Source organism: Babylonia areolata, chromosome 13 (assembly GCF_041734735.1).
Source record: "Babylonia areolata isolate BAREFJ2019XMU chromosome 13, ASM4173473v1, whole genome shotgun sequence".
NCBI classification, from domain to species: domain Eukaryota; kingdom Metazoa; phylum Mollusca; class Gastropoda; order Neogastropoda; family Buccinidae; genus Babylonia; species Babylonia areolata.
In genome coordinates this window covers 3,572,489-3,590,868 of record NC_134888.1, presented here as the reverse complement: position 1 = coordinate 3,590,868, position 18,380 = coordinate 3,572,489, and the positions used below count along the sequence as shown (strand labels likewise).

The window sequence follows — 18,380 nt, the reverse complement described above, 5'->3', positions numbered from 1 at the left end:
AGAAGGAGGAAATGTTCTCAGTCACTTGAATACACCACTACCAAGTTTCAAACAAACCTCAGCAATGAAGTGATCCAAACATCTGAAATACCTTGGGGGGTGGGGTGGGGGTGAAGGATTCTTAAAGAAAGAAAGGAAGAAAAAAAAGAAAAAAGAAAAAAAGAAGAATACAACACAATACCACAGGATGAGACATTCTCAATTCTCTGCTCTTTCACAAACTCACTTGGATACACTACCAAGTTTCAAACAAACCTCAGCAATGAAGTGATCCAAACATCTGAAATACCTGGGGTGGGGGGGGGGGGGGGGTGGGGATTCTTAAAAAAAAAACAAAAAACAAACAAAAAAAAAAAACCCACAGGATGAGACATTCTCAATTCTCCTCTTTCTTTCACAAACTCACTTGGATACACAAGCAAGTTTGGAACAACCCTCAGCAATGAAGTCATCCCAACTTCTTAGTTTATTTCTCAAAGAAAGGACACAAAGACAGTGCAGAAGATGTTCTCAATGCTCTCCTCTTTCCAGAACTGACTTGGACACAGCGGCAGCAGCAGCAGCACCAGGGGCCTTTGCCTGTTTGCCCAGTTTGGGCAGGACGGGGGTGGAGGTCTTGGCACCACCGCCTTTCAGCTCCTGCATGAGGTCGCCAAGGATGTCGTCACCCGCCACACTGACGTCCTTCTGCACAGGTACCATACGGTGAATGATATAAATAATGATGACGTCCTTCTGCACAGGTACCATACGGTGAATGATATAAATAATGATGACGTCCTTCTGCACAGGTACCATACGGTGAATGATATTAATAATGAGGACGTCCTTTTGCACAGGAACCACACAGTGAATGATATTAATAATGATGACGTCCTTCTGCACAGGTGCCACACAGTGAATGATATTAATAATGATGACGTCCTTTTGCACAGACACCACACAGTGAATGATATTAATAATGATGACGTCCTTCTGCACAGGTACCATACGGTGAATGATATAAATAATGATGACGTCCTTCTGCACAGGTACCATACGGTGAATGATATAAATAATGATGACGTCCTTCTGCACAGGTACCACACAGTGAATGATATAAATAATGATGACGTCCTTCTGCACAGGTACCACACAGTGAATGATATAAATAATGATGACGTCCTTCTGCACAGGTACCATACGGTGAATGATATAAATAATGATGACGTCCTTCTGCACAGGTACCATACAGTGAATGATATAAATAATGATGACATTATGACATCCTTCTGCACAGACACCACATGGTGAATGATAAATAATTATGACGTTCTTCGGCACAGACACCACATGGTGAATGATGAATAATAACAACGTCCTTCTGCACTGGCACCAAACAGTGAATGATAAATAATCATGACATCCGTCTGCAAAGGTATTTGTATTTGTATTTCTTTCTATCACAACAGATTTCTCTGTGTGAAATTCGGGCTGCTCTCCCCAGGGAGAGTGCGTCGCTACACTACAGCACCACCCATTTTTTTTTTTTTTTTCCTGCGTGCAGTTTTATTTGTTTTTCCTATCGAAGTGGATTTTTTCTACAGAATTTTGCCAGGGCCAACCCCTTTGTTGCCGTGGGTTCTTTTACGTGCTCTAAGTGCATGCTGCACACGGGACCTCTGTTTATCGTCTCATCCGAATGACTAGCATCCAGACCACCACTCAAGGTCTAGTGGAGGGGGAGAAAATATCAGTGGCTCAGCCGTGATTCGAAGCAGCACGTTCAGATTCTCTCGCTTCCTAGGTGGACGCGTTACCTCTCGGCTATCACTCCACGGTGCATGGTGAATAAATAATGACATCTTTCTGCACAAGCACATGGTGAACAGTAACTAAATGACATCCATGGTGAATATAATAATGACATCCCGCACAGGCACATGATGAAGAAAAATAAATAATGATGTCCATGGTGAATAACATAATAATGACTTCATTCTGCACAGGCGCAGGCTGAGTAAGAAATATTAATGACGTCCATAGTGCATAATATGGTAACGACGTCCTTCTGCAAAGCCGTATGGTGAATAACAAATAACAACTATGTCCATGGTGAATAATAAATAATTATGACATCCCTCTGCACAGGCACATGGTGAATAAAAAATAATAATGACGTCCATGGTGAATAATATAATGACGCTATTCTGCAAAGGCACATGAATGATAAATAATAATGACGTCCTTCCACACAGAAGCATGGTTGATAGTAAATAATTATGACGTCCTGCACAGGCATATGGTGAATGATAAATAATGGCGTCCATTCTAAATAATATAACAATGATGTCCTCTCACTGGCGTATGGTGAATGATAAATAATAATGACGTCCATGCTGAATAATATAATGACATCCTTCTGCACATGCGCATGCTGAATAATAAATAATAATGATGTATCTGGGCGCAGACACATGGTAAATAATAAGAATGACATCCATGATGAATAATATAATGACGTCCTCTGCACTGGCACATGGTAAATAATAAATAATAATGACATCCTTCTGCACAGGCACATGGTGAATAACAAATAATAACAATGTCTATCTGCACAGGCACATGGTAAATAACAAATAATGATGATGTCCACTGTAAATACAATAATGACCTCCTTCTGCACAGGCACCACACTGTGAATAATAAATAATAATGACGTCCTTCTGCACAGGAACATGGTGAATAATAAATAATAATGATGTCCATGATGTTAAACATAATAATGACGTCCTTCTGTACAGGTGCATGGTGAATAACAAACAATAATAATGTCCATGGTGAATAATATAATAATGACGTCCTTCTGCACAAGTGCATGGTTAATGATAAATAATGAGGTCCTTCTGCACAGACACATGGTGAATGGTACATAATTATAACATCCTTCTGCACAGACACATGGTGAATAATAAATATGACATCCTTCTGCACAGACCCAGAGTGAATAATAAATAATGACGTCCTACATAGGCACACAGTGGATAATACATAATAATATAAATAATGGGCATCAAATTAACAATGTGATCGATCTTGTTAGAACAGGGGCACAAATAAATCAATAAACATCAACATGGGGAAAAAAAAAAAAAAAAAAAAGATTTACAAAAGTTAACATCACAGGGTTGGGGTTGGGGGAGAATGATCTTCAGTTCAGTGGAGTGGTGGCCTAAAGGTAACGCGTCCGCCTAGGAAGCGAGAGAATCTGAGTGCGCTGGTTCGAATCACGGCTAAGCCGCCGATATTTTCTCCTCCTCCACTAGACCTTGAGTGGTGGTCTGGACGCTAGTCATTCGGATGAGACGATAAACCGAGGTCCTGTGTGCAGCATGCACTTAGCGCACGTAAAAGAACCCATGGCAACAAAAGGGTTGTTCCTGGCAAAATTCTGTAGAAAAATCCACTTCGATAGGAAAAAAACAAATAAAACTGCACGCAGGAAAAAATACAAAAAATAGGTGGCGCTGTAGTGTAGCAACGCGCTCTCCCTGGGGAGAGCAGCCCGAATTTCACACAGAGAAATCTGTTGTGATAAAAAGAAATACAAAAATACAAAAAAATACAAAACTGTTTGATCTCAAACTGATCACAGAGAGTGACACGGGGAATAGAGGTGAAGGCAGTCACAGAGACAGGATCGGGCAGATTTGCTTTAATTTATATTTGGTTTACTGATCTGGATCTTTGACACAATGGATACTTCTATCAAATCAAAACAGTATTTCATGACATATAAACAACCAGCAGTATCATTAACTCACTCTGGACAAACAGTTTTCTCCCTTGCTTTCCCCTGCAGACGACCCATTTGTTAGGGTTAGGAAAAAAAATCACAAAAAATCCAAAACACAAAGTAACTGAATGAAACTCCTTGTACTTCACCTACTGACCCCTCTTCTAACATCGTGTGTACACCCACCCACCTCCCTCTCTTCACAGCCCTCAGAAGCTGTGTCACTGTTAGTACCTTCTTGCTGGTAGCTTTCTTCACAACAGATACTTTATTCAACTTCTTCATCATCCTCGTTGATGTCGAAACCTTCAGTCTGAAGCATTTCAATCGCTTCAGCAGCAGTAAAAAGCCACTGTCGTGATCTAGTTTACTCCAAAAATTTCCACTTGTATCGCCTGCAACACCATTTTCAATATATATGCAGATTTAGCTTGTCATGTGGGGTACCAAGGTCAACAGCTGGCCAGCGAGCGTACAGTTACGGAACCTCACGAAGAAATTTTCCATGCAACCTTTGACATGTACGCAGTGCCCGGTGTAGCTGCAATTTTTATGCTACCCCATGAGGAAAACGGGAGAAAAAATTTTAATTGTCGAAACCGCTATAGCGTTCCGTCATCCGGAACGCTACCTTACGTCAGAATCGCTATAGCGTTCCATCGTCCAGAGTGAGTTAAACTATGCATTCATTTCAGTTCCTCAGTTCACCTCTGATTTCTTCTTGCTTGAAGCAGCAGCCGCAGCAAACATGGTCTTGATGTCCTTCTTTGGCTTGGTGCCGGGACGTACGATGTTTTTGTTCTTCTTCTTGCCACCATCTTTGGATTTGCCTGAAACAGCAAGGATATTTAACCCTCTGAGCCCCGAGTTCCTGAGCAATTTTAACCCTTCTGCCTGAGCTCCTGAGCCAAAATTTGCAAATAATTGGTCTTTAATGTGTCACGGCAGATATAAAAAGAGTGCCCTGACCACCGCTTTACCGGTGGTAGAGAAAAATGACATAATGCCTAGCCACCGGTTGAGCGGTGCGTAAACACTTTGTGTCATGTTTTGCTATTGGTTGACTTATATTGAAATCTATCTTTTTTATCCAAAGCACATGCACAAAACACAGTGAAAAGGCACGGCCATGTTGGTACTACGTTTGCTGATGTCAGAATATTACGGTTTTTCGGATTGGCTCTTCAATATAAGTCAACCAACAGCAAAACACGACACAAGTGTTTACGCACCGCTCAACCGGTGGCTAGGCATTATGTCATTTTTCTCTACCACCGGTAAAGCGGTGGTCAGGGCTCAAAGGGTTAAGGGCAAAGCCATGTCACAGCCACTGTTCCAAGACTCCCCCCTCTTGGAACGCAAGACGGAACTCACTCTCGTACAGACATCCAGTGCTCCATTCCCTTGAGCAATGGAACCTTCACAACACCAAGAACCCAGCACTGGGAAACTTTACCCTAAGGTAAAGTTGAACAGGTTGTTAATTCATCTCTGTCATTTAAATTTAAATCCATTCGCATCAAAAGTCTTCATACAAATCTTAATAAAACACACACATTCCAGACGGGCGCAATAGCCGAGTGGTTAAAGCGTTGGACTGTCAATCTGAGGGTCCCGGGTTCGAATCACGGTGACGGCGCCTGGTGGGTAAAGGGTGGAGATTTTTACAATCTCCCAGGTCAACATATGTGCAGACCTGCTAGTGCCTGAACCCCCTTCGTGTGTATATGCAAACAGAAGATCAAATACGCACGTTAAAGATCCTGTAATCCATGTCAGTGTTCGGTGGGTTATGGAAACAAGAACATATCCAGCATGCACACCCCCGAAAACAGAGTATAGCTGCCTACATAGCGGGGTAAAAACGGTCATACACGTAAAAGCCCACTCGTGTGCATATGAGTGAACACAGAAGAAGAAGAAGAAACACACACATTCCACCAGCTCTCTATTTTCAAGTAAAGGACTTACTGAAATCTTGCGTTTGTATGATCTAAATGTAGTTGGTTTGGTTGTTCTTTTTCTTGTCTTTTTTTATTTTCTTTTTTTTCTTTTTTATTTTTTTTTACTAGTTTTCCTCTATGTCTGCTTTAGAATGTATGTTAACTCTCTCCATACGAACGGCGAAAGAGACGATGTTAACAGCGTTTCACCCCAATTACCACCATCAAAATATTGCAAGCGGAAGGCTCTTATACTGAAGAGGTGAATGCTGACAAAGAATACCACAATTCTGACGACAGAAGCTAAAGGTTGGGTCATTCAGACACCCACTGGACATCCGAAGGGTCTGTGTAGAGGAGAAGAGAGGGCTGACCGTACTGAGTGAGTTAAGACACCGTTGTAGTGAAGAAAGTCATAAGCCTTGTGGACACACACTTTTACTTTCTAATCAAGTATCAGTAAAGATGTATCACATTGTATTTCTTATCCTAAAGTATTCTGTGTTCCGTATTAAATGCAAGTGAGTTGATTAACTTGATCACAGTTCTGTTTCCTCACCTTCACCTTTGGCGACAGACGTCTCGTCCATATCATCGTCAAAAATCTCCCGTCCATCTTCGACATAACCCCCTCCATCTGCACAACAAAGAATAATAATAAGTATTTATGAGGCTATTTTGGCAAGAGGTGGGTTTTTAAGGCCAGACGTGAAAGAGCTGAGTGTGGAGACCTAACGATGCGAAAGAAGTTCATTCCAAAAGCATGGTCCCGACAGTGGAGTATTTGAATGTGGGTATGTATAAACAGAGTGGATCCGAAGCCAATCGTAGAGAGCGAGATGGGGTGTAGAGGTTAAGGCAGCCACAGAGATAGGAAGGGGCAGATTTGTGAATACATCTGTAAGAGAGTGCTGATCTTGTACTTTATTCTGTGTGAGACTGGGAGCTAATGGAGCAGTCGCAAAAGAGGCAAAAACACAAGAAAGAGGCAAGCACTGATGCAATATCTCCTTACTTTTCTTCTTTTATTATGTCGCTGCCTCACCATCTGCGCTGTCTCAGTCACATTTCTCCCTCCCCTCTCATCCCAAGTACATCACATTTCTCCCACAACCACTCATCCCAAGTACATCGCATTTCTCCCACAACCACTCATCCGAAGTACACATTTCTCCCACCCCTCTCATCCCAAGTACATCACATTTCTCCCACCCCACTCATCCCAAGTACATGGCATTTCTCCCACAACCACTCATCCGAAGTACATCACATTTCTCCCACAACCTCTCATCCCAAGTACATCACATTTCTCCCACAACCACTCATCCCAAGTACATTGCATTTCTCCCACAACCTCTCATCCCAAGTACATCACATTTCTCCCACAACCTCTCATCCCAAGTACATCACATTTCTCCCACAACCACTCATCCCAAGTACATTGCATTTCTCCCACAACCACTCATCCCAAGTACATCACATTTCTCCCACAACCTCTCATCCCAAGCACATCGCATTTCTCCCACAACCTCTCATCCCAAGTACTTTGCATTTCTCCAACAACCTCTCATCCCAAGTACATCGCATTTCTCCCACAATCACTCATCCCAAGTACATCACATTTCTCCCACAACCACTCATCCCAAGTACAAAGTACATCGCATTTCTCCCACAACCACTCATCCGAAGTACATCGCATTTCTCCCACAGCCTCTCATCCCAAGTACATCGCATTTCTCCCACAACCTCTCATCCCAAGTACATCACATTTCTCCCACAACCTCTCATCCCAAGTACATCGCATTTCTCCCACAACCACTCATCCCAAGTACATCGCATTTCTCCCACAACCACACATCCCAAGTACATCACATATCTCCCATAACCTCTCATCCCAAGTACATCACATTTCTCCCACAACCACTCATCCCAAGTACATCGCATTTCTCCACCACTCATCCCAAGTACATCGCATTTCTCCCACAACCACTCATCCCAAGTACATCGCATTTCTCCACCACTCATCCCAAGTACATCGCATTTCTCCCACAACCACTCATCCCAAGTACATCGCATTTCTCCACCACTCATCCCAAGTACATCGCATTTCTCCCACAACCACTCATCCCAAGTACATCACATTTCTCCCACAACCACTCATCCCAAGTACATCACATTTCTCCCACAACCTCTCATCCCAAGCACATCGCATTTCTCCCACAACCTCTCATCCCAAGTACATCACATTTCTCCCACAACCTCTCATCCCAAGTACATCACATTTCTCCCACAACCACTCATCCCAAGTACATCACATTTCTCCCACAACCTTTCATCCCAAGTACATCACATTTCTCCCACAACCACTCATCCCAAGTACATCACATATCTTCCATAACCTCTCATCCCAAGTACATCACATTTCTCCCACAACCTCTCATCCCAAGTACATCACATTTCTCCCACAACCACTCATCCCAAGTACATCGCATATCTCCCACAACCTCTCATCCCAAGTACATCACATTTCTCCCACAACCACTCATCCCAAGTACATCGCATATCTCCCATAACCTCTCACCCCAAGTCCCCCATACACACACACACAGCCACATCAAAGATCATCTGCTGCAGTCTTAGCGCTACCAATCCACTGTGAACTATTAAGGTTCGTTGAAATGACCATGAGGCCACACAACGGAGAAGATCCGACATTGTTGCTGAACCCAGTAGCGTTCAGTACTGCCTCTTCTGATTCAACACATGCGATTGCGCAAGACAGTACAAATAATTGCTTAGTTGCAGAGCTTAACTGAGTGAGTGTACCCCTCACCCACCTTTTGTCTTCACCAGATGTTCCATAACTCTGGTATGACAATTCACACACAGAAGCATGTTGATCAATACACACACACCCCCCCTTTTACTCACAAGTATACACTGTGCAACACATCACTCAGTGGAGTGATGGCCTAGAGGTAACGCGTCCGCCTAGGAAGCGAGAGAATCTGAGCGCACTGGTTCAAATCACGGCTCAGCCGCCGATATTTTCTCCCCCTCCACTAGACCTTCAGTGGTGGTCTGGACGCTAGTCATTCGGATGAGACGATAAACCGAGGTCCCGTGTACAGCATGCACTTAGCACATGTAAAAGAACCCACGGCAACAAAAGGGTTGTTTCTGGCAAAATTCTGTAGAAAAATCCACGTTAATAGGAAAAACGAATAAAACTGCACGCAGGAAAAATATCAAAAAAATGGGTGGCGCTGTAGTATAGCGACGCGCTCTCCCTGGGGAGAGCAGCCCGAATTTCACACAGAGAAATCTGTTGTGATAAAAAGAAATACAAAATAAAATAAAAAACTTTTACTCACAAGTATACACTGCGCAAAACATACACAGTAAATAACTATGTTCATACACAAACACCGCACGTCGGGAAAAATATGCAAATATAAATATTGATAGAAACAAAATCATCCAATACACCATGACTGAGCAATGAAATAGTGATACTTGAATGGTTGAAATCACATACAGTACAAGACATGTGCTCAGCCGTTACTTGCTTAATCTTTCAGCAACTCATTTTGATCACATATGACCATTTAAGTAAACTTACTAATGCTAAAAATTTTTTTTAATGTTGATTAACTGGAGAAATACCACTGAAACATAAGCAGCCAAAATATTCAACAAAATGTATTGTGTTCATTTAGTTCATTCTGCTGTTCCAAAACATGACAATTCCATAAATGCACCTCTGAGGATTCCAAACAATAAGAACAAACATTACACCTTTTACATATATGTGATAGTCAGTCATGTCCGACTATGACCATCAGAACAGCAGAGGAGGAAACTGCTGTCCTGACTATTTGAGCTAGAATTTGATTATAGTGGAGAGTGTCTTGCCCAAGTTACATCCCCACTCTCTCAGCCAAGAGGGTTTTAGGACAGTCGGCACTGGGATTGTTCCCAAAGGCCAACTAGCCCACAAGGCTGCAGCACTAAGAGCCAGTGCAATTTTGCCTCCTAGTTTGAGAATCATAGTCCTTCACAAAAGACCAAGCTGTAAATGATTTCCCAATGACTGGAGAAACCATTGATAATACAGCTCTCACTTTGCTGTTGGCCCAAATGTAAACTTGTCAATCTGTGATATAAGCTGAGTGTTGGGCCAAACCTTTTTCATATTACATGTATTTCACCTTCTAAATGCAGTCCTGCTTTTACGTTATACAAATGCACTCTTACCATCATCAACGATCCAGTCATCCTCTTGACGCTGTCGAACGATATCAGAGTACTCTCCCTCTTCCACCACATCGTACACGTTTTTCTCTTCCTCCATCTGATAAAATGAAATTTAAAAAAAACAAAAAAAATACACACTTTCATTTGAAATGTGGTACACATTTTTCTCCCCCTCCATCTGAAAACGGAACATTTTCCTTTATAACTGCTACGCTGAAATATACTGCTGATATGTTGTCCTTTGCAAACTTTTCCTTGCCTGTTGAATCTTTCTCAAGTGTAAAGTATCAGAAAATATTTCTTCCAGTGCAACCAATGATCTCACACCGATACTACATACATCAATTCTTTGATCTTGTATTCCTGGACTGTGCCTCCTATGTTAACTCATTTCTACTAGTGTGCGATCTGTAGGGGTGAATTCACACTGGATGTGTTAGTGTAACCATTGCTCAGTTTCAGTTTCAGTAGCTCAAGGAGGCGTCACTGCATTCGGACAAATCCATATACGCTACACCACATCTGCCAAGCAGATCCCTGACCAGCAGCGTAACCCAACACACTTAGTCAGGCCTTGAGAAAAAAAAAAGAAAAGAAAAGATAAATACATTAAAAAACAACAACAAAAAAACTACTACCACTACTAATAACATGTATAAGGCGCAAAAACCTGATGAAGCCAACTATAAGCATACATAAATAAATAAATAATAATTATAATATAAAAAAGTAGTAATAATAATAAGAAGAAGAAATAAATAAATAAATAAAAAAGACAATAATGATGATAAATAAGCAAACAAATGCAAAACATGGAGACACACATTCACACATACACCCACACATGCATAACAGACATGCACCAAACATGCAGCTTCACAGACACGAAAGCACAGTCAAACACACACAAACACACATGAGCCCCAACACACACACACACACACACCCTCCCCCCCCACACACACACATTACACTGCACCTCCTCTACCCCCCTCCTCATTTCTCACTGAACACTTACACAAATTATGGGATCTTTAATGTGCATAACTGAACCTATATATCATGTGTACACACACAAATAATGTCAAATACCAGCAGGTCTCTGTATATGTAGACCTTAGACACAAGCAATATCTCCACCCTCAATTCGCCAGGCACAAAATCCAAGGATCTCACACACCTATGGAACAGACATCTATTTCTCTGGCAAATTCATGGAAAGCATGAAAGGCAATCATATGAAAAATAGGGCTTATGGTTACCATTACGTAGAAATGCACCAACTGTTGTCACAGTCACATCAGTGGAAAATCACAAATTAACAGGCAGAAATATAACTGCTTTTGAGAAACAAAAGTCCCAGCTTTGATCAATCCGTCCATAATTTGAAAATCAATACATAGGAATATATACCAAAAGAATATCAATGGACAACTGGTGCAAATATTTGAAAGTTATTCTTTTAAACTAAGGAAAAACATATTTTCCATCACTTACATCAAACAACCTGAAACTAGTTCAGTAGTTGTTACAAAGAACTTAGTTAAGCAAACAAAAAAACACAATGTGGTACACACACACACACACACAAAATTGCACTCACACAAATAAATTAAAATTCGAACCTCATATTTATTTTTAGAACCTTGTTCCTTGGCTTTGCGGAACCGTTCTAAAGCGGCAGATCTTCCTGTCTTGTCAACCCGCTGTCGACGTGACCTTGATGTCGCAAGCGACTCTGTCGGCTGGTCTACAAAATGAAAGGAAGGAAGTGATTAGAAAACAATATCAATGGTGCATTAATGTGAAGAGAATCTTAGTTGAGAATACGCTGACTGTCATGTAAACACTGTGATTTTTCAAGCTGTTCTTTTTCTTATGAAAACTGAAGAAAAATCTGAGAACAGTGTAAGTTTCTTAAGGAGGCATCACTGCATTCAGACAAATCCATATATGCTACACCACATCTGCGAGGAAGATGTCTGCCCAGCAGCATAACCCAACACACTTTCACAAGATTCACTGTCCTTAAAAAGAGATGCTTGGTGTGGTGGCACACAGTTAAATCCTGTTCAGTACAAATATAGACATACATAAGCCATTCAGCTGATTCACATACACTCAGAAGCACATAATCTCAGCTGCGTCAAATACCCATGCGCCCGCCATCAACTTCCCTTTCACACTCGCAATAAGAAATTACTAAAAACATGTAAAACGACCTTCAAATATTAACAAGTAGGTTACAATAATAAATAAGCCTGTCTTATCAGGCCTTGAGTGCATGCAAATATTTCAGTAAAGTCTATCACTCAGAGCCTCAATAACAATAGTAATAATAACAACAATATGCAGGCTTATTTCGCACAGTATCCCCATCTCAAATGGGGCTTATCATGCTTTACAATAAGATACATAAATTTAAGACTAAGTGACATGAAAATATATATATATATTTTTTTTTTTAACGTACTTTAAACTAAGTGACATAAGAATGTGTAAATAATCACATGCAATATCACAGTCTCACATCACATGGGTCCCAAAATCACAGCAAGATAAAACTTATCACATTCACCCTAGTCAAAAATTACACCAAGGAACCAGGCCACGCAGAACCACACCAAAAAACATCACAAATGCACGCAGATCAGCACCACGAGCATGCCCAGCAATCAAACCACAGCATGCACATACAGATGGAAAAGATCTTCTTAGAAAGATACAACTTGAAAAGATGTGTTTTGAGTGCTCTCTTGAATGTGGGTGTTGGGGTGTGACGAATGTGTGTGGGCAGTGAATGCCTCAAGGCATCTGGGTAATGAATAGAGAAGGCTGATGAGGGGAGGGGACTGCAATCACATGCTGCTGTGCTCCCCTTCATTGGTAGTTCCATACTAGGAGATTATACAAAAAAATAACAATGAATCATTTGGTTGGGGGTAGGAAGGAATAAGACAGAGGTGGGGTGAGGGGCTGGTTGTTTTGATTTGCTTTGATAATTTATACATTCACATGACCTGCAGATCCCCTGTAACTGAGACAGAATGATCAGGGTATCCTTGTCACTATTTCGAAGAAATTAAAATTACCTTTTTGAGTTGTATGAAACATAGAAATGGCAACTCATAAAGCCATGATGATGCCCCGATCATGAAAATGAACTAACTACTGCTACTACTACTGACAATTCCATGGATCTAGAGTTGATATTGCTGTTGTCTTTGTTAAAATAATTCACGAATACTCATGATACTGCAATGTATTAGAAAGAACAAAATAGGAAAGAAAAAACGGAAAATGAAAAATGCTGGCCACGATCACGAGTACCCAAAGGACGAAAAAAGAAAAAGAAAAAAATTACCCAACTTTATAACTGGATCTTGTTTAGGATCTTGTATGATATAATGTTACATACTTATTAACAAATTTATGTTCTTTTACATTACAATGTACTGGTTAACATAATCGACCATGTGTATAACTGAGCAGAAGACTGATCCCGATCACAAATTGTATTGAACTATTTAAACAGGGTTTATAGAATAACACTGGTGATCTGCGATGATCAGATCTCTACTTGTTTACCTGTGTCGTCTGCCATATCGTTGTCGTTTTTAGTGGGCGCCATGGTTCTTCAATGTTGGCGCTAAAAAGACAAGGGAGATCATTTCCATAACTACAATACGTCAACAGTCGTTTTCTTTTTGTAGAAAATGGCTTTTTAAAATGCTTCTAAAATTATTATGCTTTTGATCAGGAACAATTGTTTTTGTTTGGGTAAAAGAGTTTAAAAAATAATCTGGATGAAATATCAACGCATATTATGATGACGTTTTCTCATATCCGCATCAGTGTACACTTCCGCATCGCTCAATAACAACAATCAAGCAGAAGTACAGAAAACCTGACAACAGTTGTTGATAAACGGATCAGTACAAACAGGTAAGAATGGAATTTTCATGAAAGTGTGACTATGTTGTGGTGCCGTAGAGTTATGAAGACAGTAAGACCCAATTGACCTTCGGCACGTATTCATAAACTAAATGTTGCAATCCCAACGCTCGGTTGAAGGATCAGGAACAAAAAAATGTCGCGGAAGCCAAGCTGGCAGTCATTGCGTCAGACGCATCGCCAGCGAAATGAATAATATGATACGGTATGTGCTATTTGTGGTTCTTTTTCTCTTACCCATATGGCCCAAATAGCAGATGCTCGAGGTTAGGGAAGGATCTCTAGGTTGGGGATCGAGGGATCGGATCTGAGCTTTAGAAGATGATGGGGATGATGACATTGCATCCTGTGGAAATTCATGCGTTCCGGGAGGAATGATTAATGTGTATACATAGTTTAACACTGAGTGGAAAGGTATCTGCCTAAACGGTTATGTTAGATAAAACTGGTTACTGTACCTGGGGGTTCGTTCTCATGTATGTTACTGACCACCATCACCATGTCTTCTTATCAGTGCTGGCATACTTGAGCATTTGGCAAACCAATCTTTTCTATGCTTCTCCTTGGTGGAGACAGACACGGACTGCATTTTCCATCTACTTTAATTCATCTTGCCATTCTTGGTCTGTGTCACCTACGGTCATAATCCCTGTGCAGTATTTCCTAACTCAGTGTATAGGCCAGGAGGGGTGGCAAAAGTGCAAGCAGTACCTAGTGTTTCCAGAAACAGCCACCCACTCATTGCAGTCTGAGGTCAGCCTTAAAGTCACATGCTGTGTGTCAAGATCAGGAGGCAGGAACAGCCAGTGACCCAGAAGAACCCATGCATGACATTGCTGAGACTGTCATCTGAAATCTGACTTGGGGAAGAATTGTAAAGTGGCATGCTTCCTAATATTCTCTCACTTCTTAGGCAGATGTGTTACCTCTAGGCCATCACTCCACAGCATGGAACTCTCCAGTGGTCTATTATTCTACAAATGTATGTGGTCATGTAGGCAGTGTATGGTAGCTTTAGACAAAAAAAAAAAAAAAAAAAAAAATCCTGTCTCCTCACTGACTTCTCTTCCTGCACAGCAACCCCTGTTGCTCAAATAGCATTATGATTTATATTTTATAACTCTTAATGTTTTATACAATCCAATATCCATGCTCCCAACCCACCCTTCTTTCTATAATTCTGTTGTGGATAACTCTTGCCACTTTCTTTTAATAGTCCTAACACACATTTACTTGTAGTCACATGACAAAATCCAAGCCATGACACGCATTTACTTGTAGTCACATGACAAAATCCTAGCCATGAAACAAAAAAAGAGGATCAGAGTTCACAGTCTCACCACTTATATAAATCAAATGTAGTGAATGATTAGGTCTTCACTGAATGTCTACAGTTTTTTGCCAGCTGGCTCATGTCAGTGAAAGTTCTTGGAGAAAGAGCATTTACACTACCCAGTCTGGGATTGCCAAGCCTCCACGGTTGTTAATTAGTGTACAAGGAGATGATGTGTCTTGTTTCGTAGATCAGACTTCTAGATTCACAACAGGATTGGTGATGTCGCTGAACACCACAGCCGAAAGACCAGTTAATGAATTATAGCTGTACATATGACACTGGCAGCTGGCATATTTCCTGTAGACAGTATTTTTGTCTGTCTGTGTGCAGCTGTTGAAAGTGATAAATGTATGACTGCTTTGAAAGATAAACATGTCAACAGAATCATTTTCATAGTCAATTGGATTGATTTATTTATCTTTGAAAATTGTAATTGTTAATCAATATGATCAGTCAATATTTTATTATTTATTAATTTATTAATTTCATTTCATTCATATGTTTCATTGTTTATTTAACTAATTATTGGTAAAAATATTTCAGACATCATTATTTTGGCAACAGTTTTCTGACGGACAAATTATCATTTTACTCTGGCATGCAGTAGTGGTAGAAGTAGTAGTAGTACTGCTAGTACCAGTAGTAATCATATAATCACCAAAGTGACCCCTGGACTTTTATCAGTGATTCACTGTCACAGTGTCAGTCACAGTGGTGCAGAAAGATAGTGACCATTGCTGACGTGAGGTGCTCTGTGTAAAGCCAGAAGGCCCCAGTTAACAGAAATAGCCTACTTAAACTGGATACGTACCATGTATGATCAGTACACATATTCCCAGTGGCCAGTAAAGCGACTGAACTGGCAGCTTTAGTGGTGTACGACTTCTACAGTACAGTTCACGATTGAGGGCACACTCTGGGACTTGGTCTATAAATTTTTAGATAGCATCCGTTCAGCACTCAAGTGTGCTCAACAAATTTCCAGTTGGTGTGGGTCTTCACATCCTTTGTGAATGTGCAGTGGTTAGTTCAGGGACTTTCTGGTTCTCAGCGTCGTTTCACAAATTTAGAAATTAAATAAAAGAAAGGCGTGGTACAGCGCCTGTTTTGTTTCGCCTAAAAAATCTGAATCGAGAAATATGCCATTGACGACAAGATCCCAAAGCAAAAGAAGGTGAGATGAACACAGGTGCAAGGTATTTATCAGTGTAAATTGTGAAGAATGTGGTCAGTGTTGTACTTTATATATATACAAACTAAAGAGTAGGTTTTTATTTATTTTGCACTTTTCCCTAACAACCAGAAGTCTCAAGGCACATTACAATAAGATGTGTATTATGATTATTTTCACTATGCCCCTATGATGTGGGATATCACTGAGTAATGTGAATATTTTAATCATGTGATGGTAAGTTGTAACTGAAAATGTGCTTGTGTGTGTGTGTGTGTGAATGTGTATTGTGTGTGTAACTGAGTGTGTGTTGTTGTTGTTTTTTTGTGTGTGTATAACTGCATGTGTGTGTTTGTGTGTGTTTGTTCGTGTGTTTAACTCTGTGTGTGTGCATGTGTGTGTGTGTGTGTGTGTGTGTGTGTGTGTGTGTGTGGAGCAGGAAGGGGGTAATGGCCAGCAGTGCAGAGGTGGAGGTGGGGATGGAGAAGGTGGCGGTGAGCAGAAAACGCACCCACAGCGGTCGCTGTGTCAGGGAGCCCAGTAGTCTTCCTCAGCCAGACGTGGTTGGTCATCTCTGCCCTCCGTTGTCTCTGTCTATCTTTCTCTTTTCTCTCTCTCTCTCTCTCTCTCTCTCTCTCTCTCTCTCTCTCTCTCTGTGTATTGTTGAGGCAGTATGTATTGGTTTGGTGTATTTTTGAGTGGATGGTCGAGTCAGTCCCCATTCATTTTGGTATTTTATTATCATTACATTGTTGTTTTTCTTTTTACTTTTAGTTCTGTTTCGTTGAGTTTTTGTCAGGATGTGACTTAAGTGTTTCCAAGTATTGCATATTTTCTTGGTTTAAACTGACTGTTGTTGTTTTGAAGCTAAAATATATGCATTTATGTTGTTGCCCCCTTGTCAAAAGACCTTTCTTGGCAATGACAATAAATAATTCCAGTGTCCAGTGTCTCTCTCTCTCTCTCTGCCTCTGCCTAGCCCAGTCTTCCTTTTGTTTGAAGTGGGCGATGATAGATCTTTTTCTGCCCCACATTTTCTCTCTGTCTCTCTCACTCCTTTCTGCCTGCCTCTGCCTATTTGTATTTGTCCACAGCTTTCTCTTTCTCTCATTCACGCTCTCTGTCCCCCCCCCCCCCCCACCCCCCCACCCCCCTTCCCTATGTGACTGTGGGTATGTCTGTTTATCTATGTGCCGTCTTTGATGCTCATAGAATTTCCACAAAATTGGGGATGGTGTGTACTATTCTCTAGAGGAGTTACTTTCCCTGCCACCCCCACCCCCCCCCCAAGCCCCCCCCCCCCCCTACCCCAACTCCCCACCGCCCAGTAACCCCCACCCTCTCTGTAGCTTTGCCCAGGACTTTTTTTTTATTTTTTTTTTTATTTTTTTTAATTTTCCAAAAACATGTATACAATACAAAGAATAGTATGAAACAGACATACAATGAACAGTAGCATCTTCCACTACAGAGAGAGATAAGACAAAATAAAACAAAACAGACTATAACAATTGCCCAGGACTTTTGAACACACAGAGCATAAGGTAGGGACTTCCGGTCCCTCTCTGCCTCTTTGGCTGCTTTAGGTGTTTTGTACAGTATAAACCAGTACAGTATTGAGTATACAGCTGATAACCCACTGTCTGTGTCCAGCAGCCTGAGTAATTATTTATGGTGTCCTGGACCGTTTGGGGGGTCTGTGTTTGGGTGATGTCATACCGGAGCTGGGTGGATTCTCTGCACTCCCCTCCCCCCCTTCCTCCCATCAACCTCAGTGTCCTCCCCCCTCCCCCCGCCCCCCACCCCTCCTTATCCACAGGCCATGTGCTGTCTGTCTGTCTAGGGTGTGAAGGATGAAGGGTCATGTTAAAGGGAGTGGCCCAGGGGCAGAGTTTGCTATCAGAATGGCATTCACACACACACACACACACACACACACACAGA

General features: G+C 41.3%; 2 protein-coding genes across 2 annotated transcripts in view; one reads left to right on the top strand and one right to left on the bottom strand.

The window, feature by feature from the left end:
* LOC143288994 (DNA polymerase alpha catalytic subunit-like) overlaps window positions 1–13,608 on the bottom strand; it is an 81,527-nt gene extending 67,919 nt beyond the window's left edge. Inside the window, exons 1-6 of the mRNA XM_076597735.1 lie at window positions 13,564–13,608; window positions 11,601–11,725; window positions 9,976–10,072; window positions 6,278–6,355; window positions 4,484–4,605; window positions 539–687 (exon numbers count right to left, since the gene is read on the bottom strand). Of these exons, the coding sequence (XP_076453850.1) occupies window positions 539–687; window positions 4,484–4,605; window positions 6,278–6,355; window positions 9,976–10,072; window positions 11,601–11,725; window positions 13,564–13,606 (614 nt within the window). The 5' untranslated portion in view covers window positions 13,607–13,608. The remainder of the gene's footprint in view (window positions 1–538; window positions 688–4,483; window positions 4,606–6,277; window positions 6,356–9,975; window positions 10,073–11,600; window positions 11,726–13,563) is intronic.
* A 228-nt stretch (window positions 13,609–13,836) lies between these two features.
* The window catches only part of LOC143288792 (choline-phosphate cytidylyltransferase A-like), a 17,062-nt gene continuing 12,518 nt past the window's right edge, over window positions 13,837–18,380 (top strand). Inside the window, exons 1-2 of the mRNA XM_076597426.1 lie at window positions 13,837–13,920; window positions 16,876–16,999. Coding sequence (XP_076453541.1) covers window positions 16,886–16,999 — 114 coding nt within the window. The 5' untranslated portion in view covers window positions 13,837–13,920; window positions 16,876–16,885. The remainder of the gene's footprint in view (window positions 13,921–16,875; window positions 17,000–18,380) is intronic.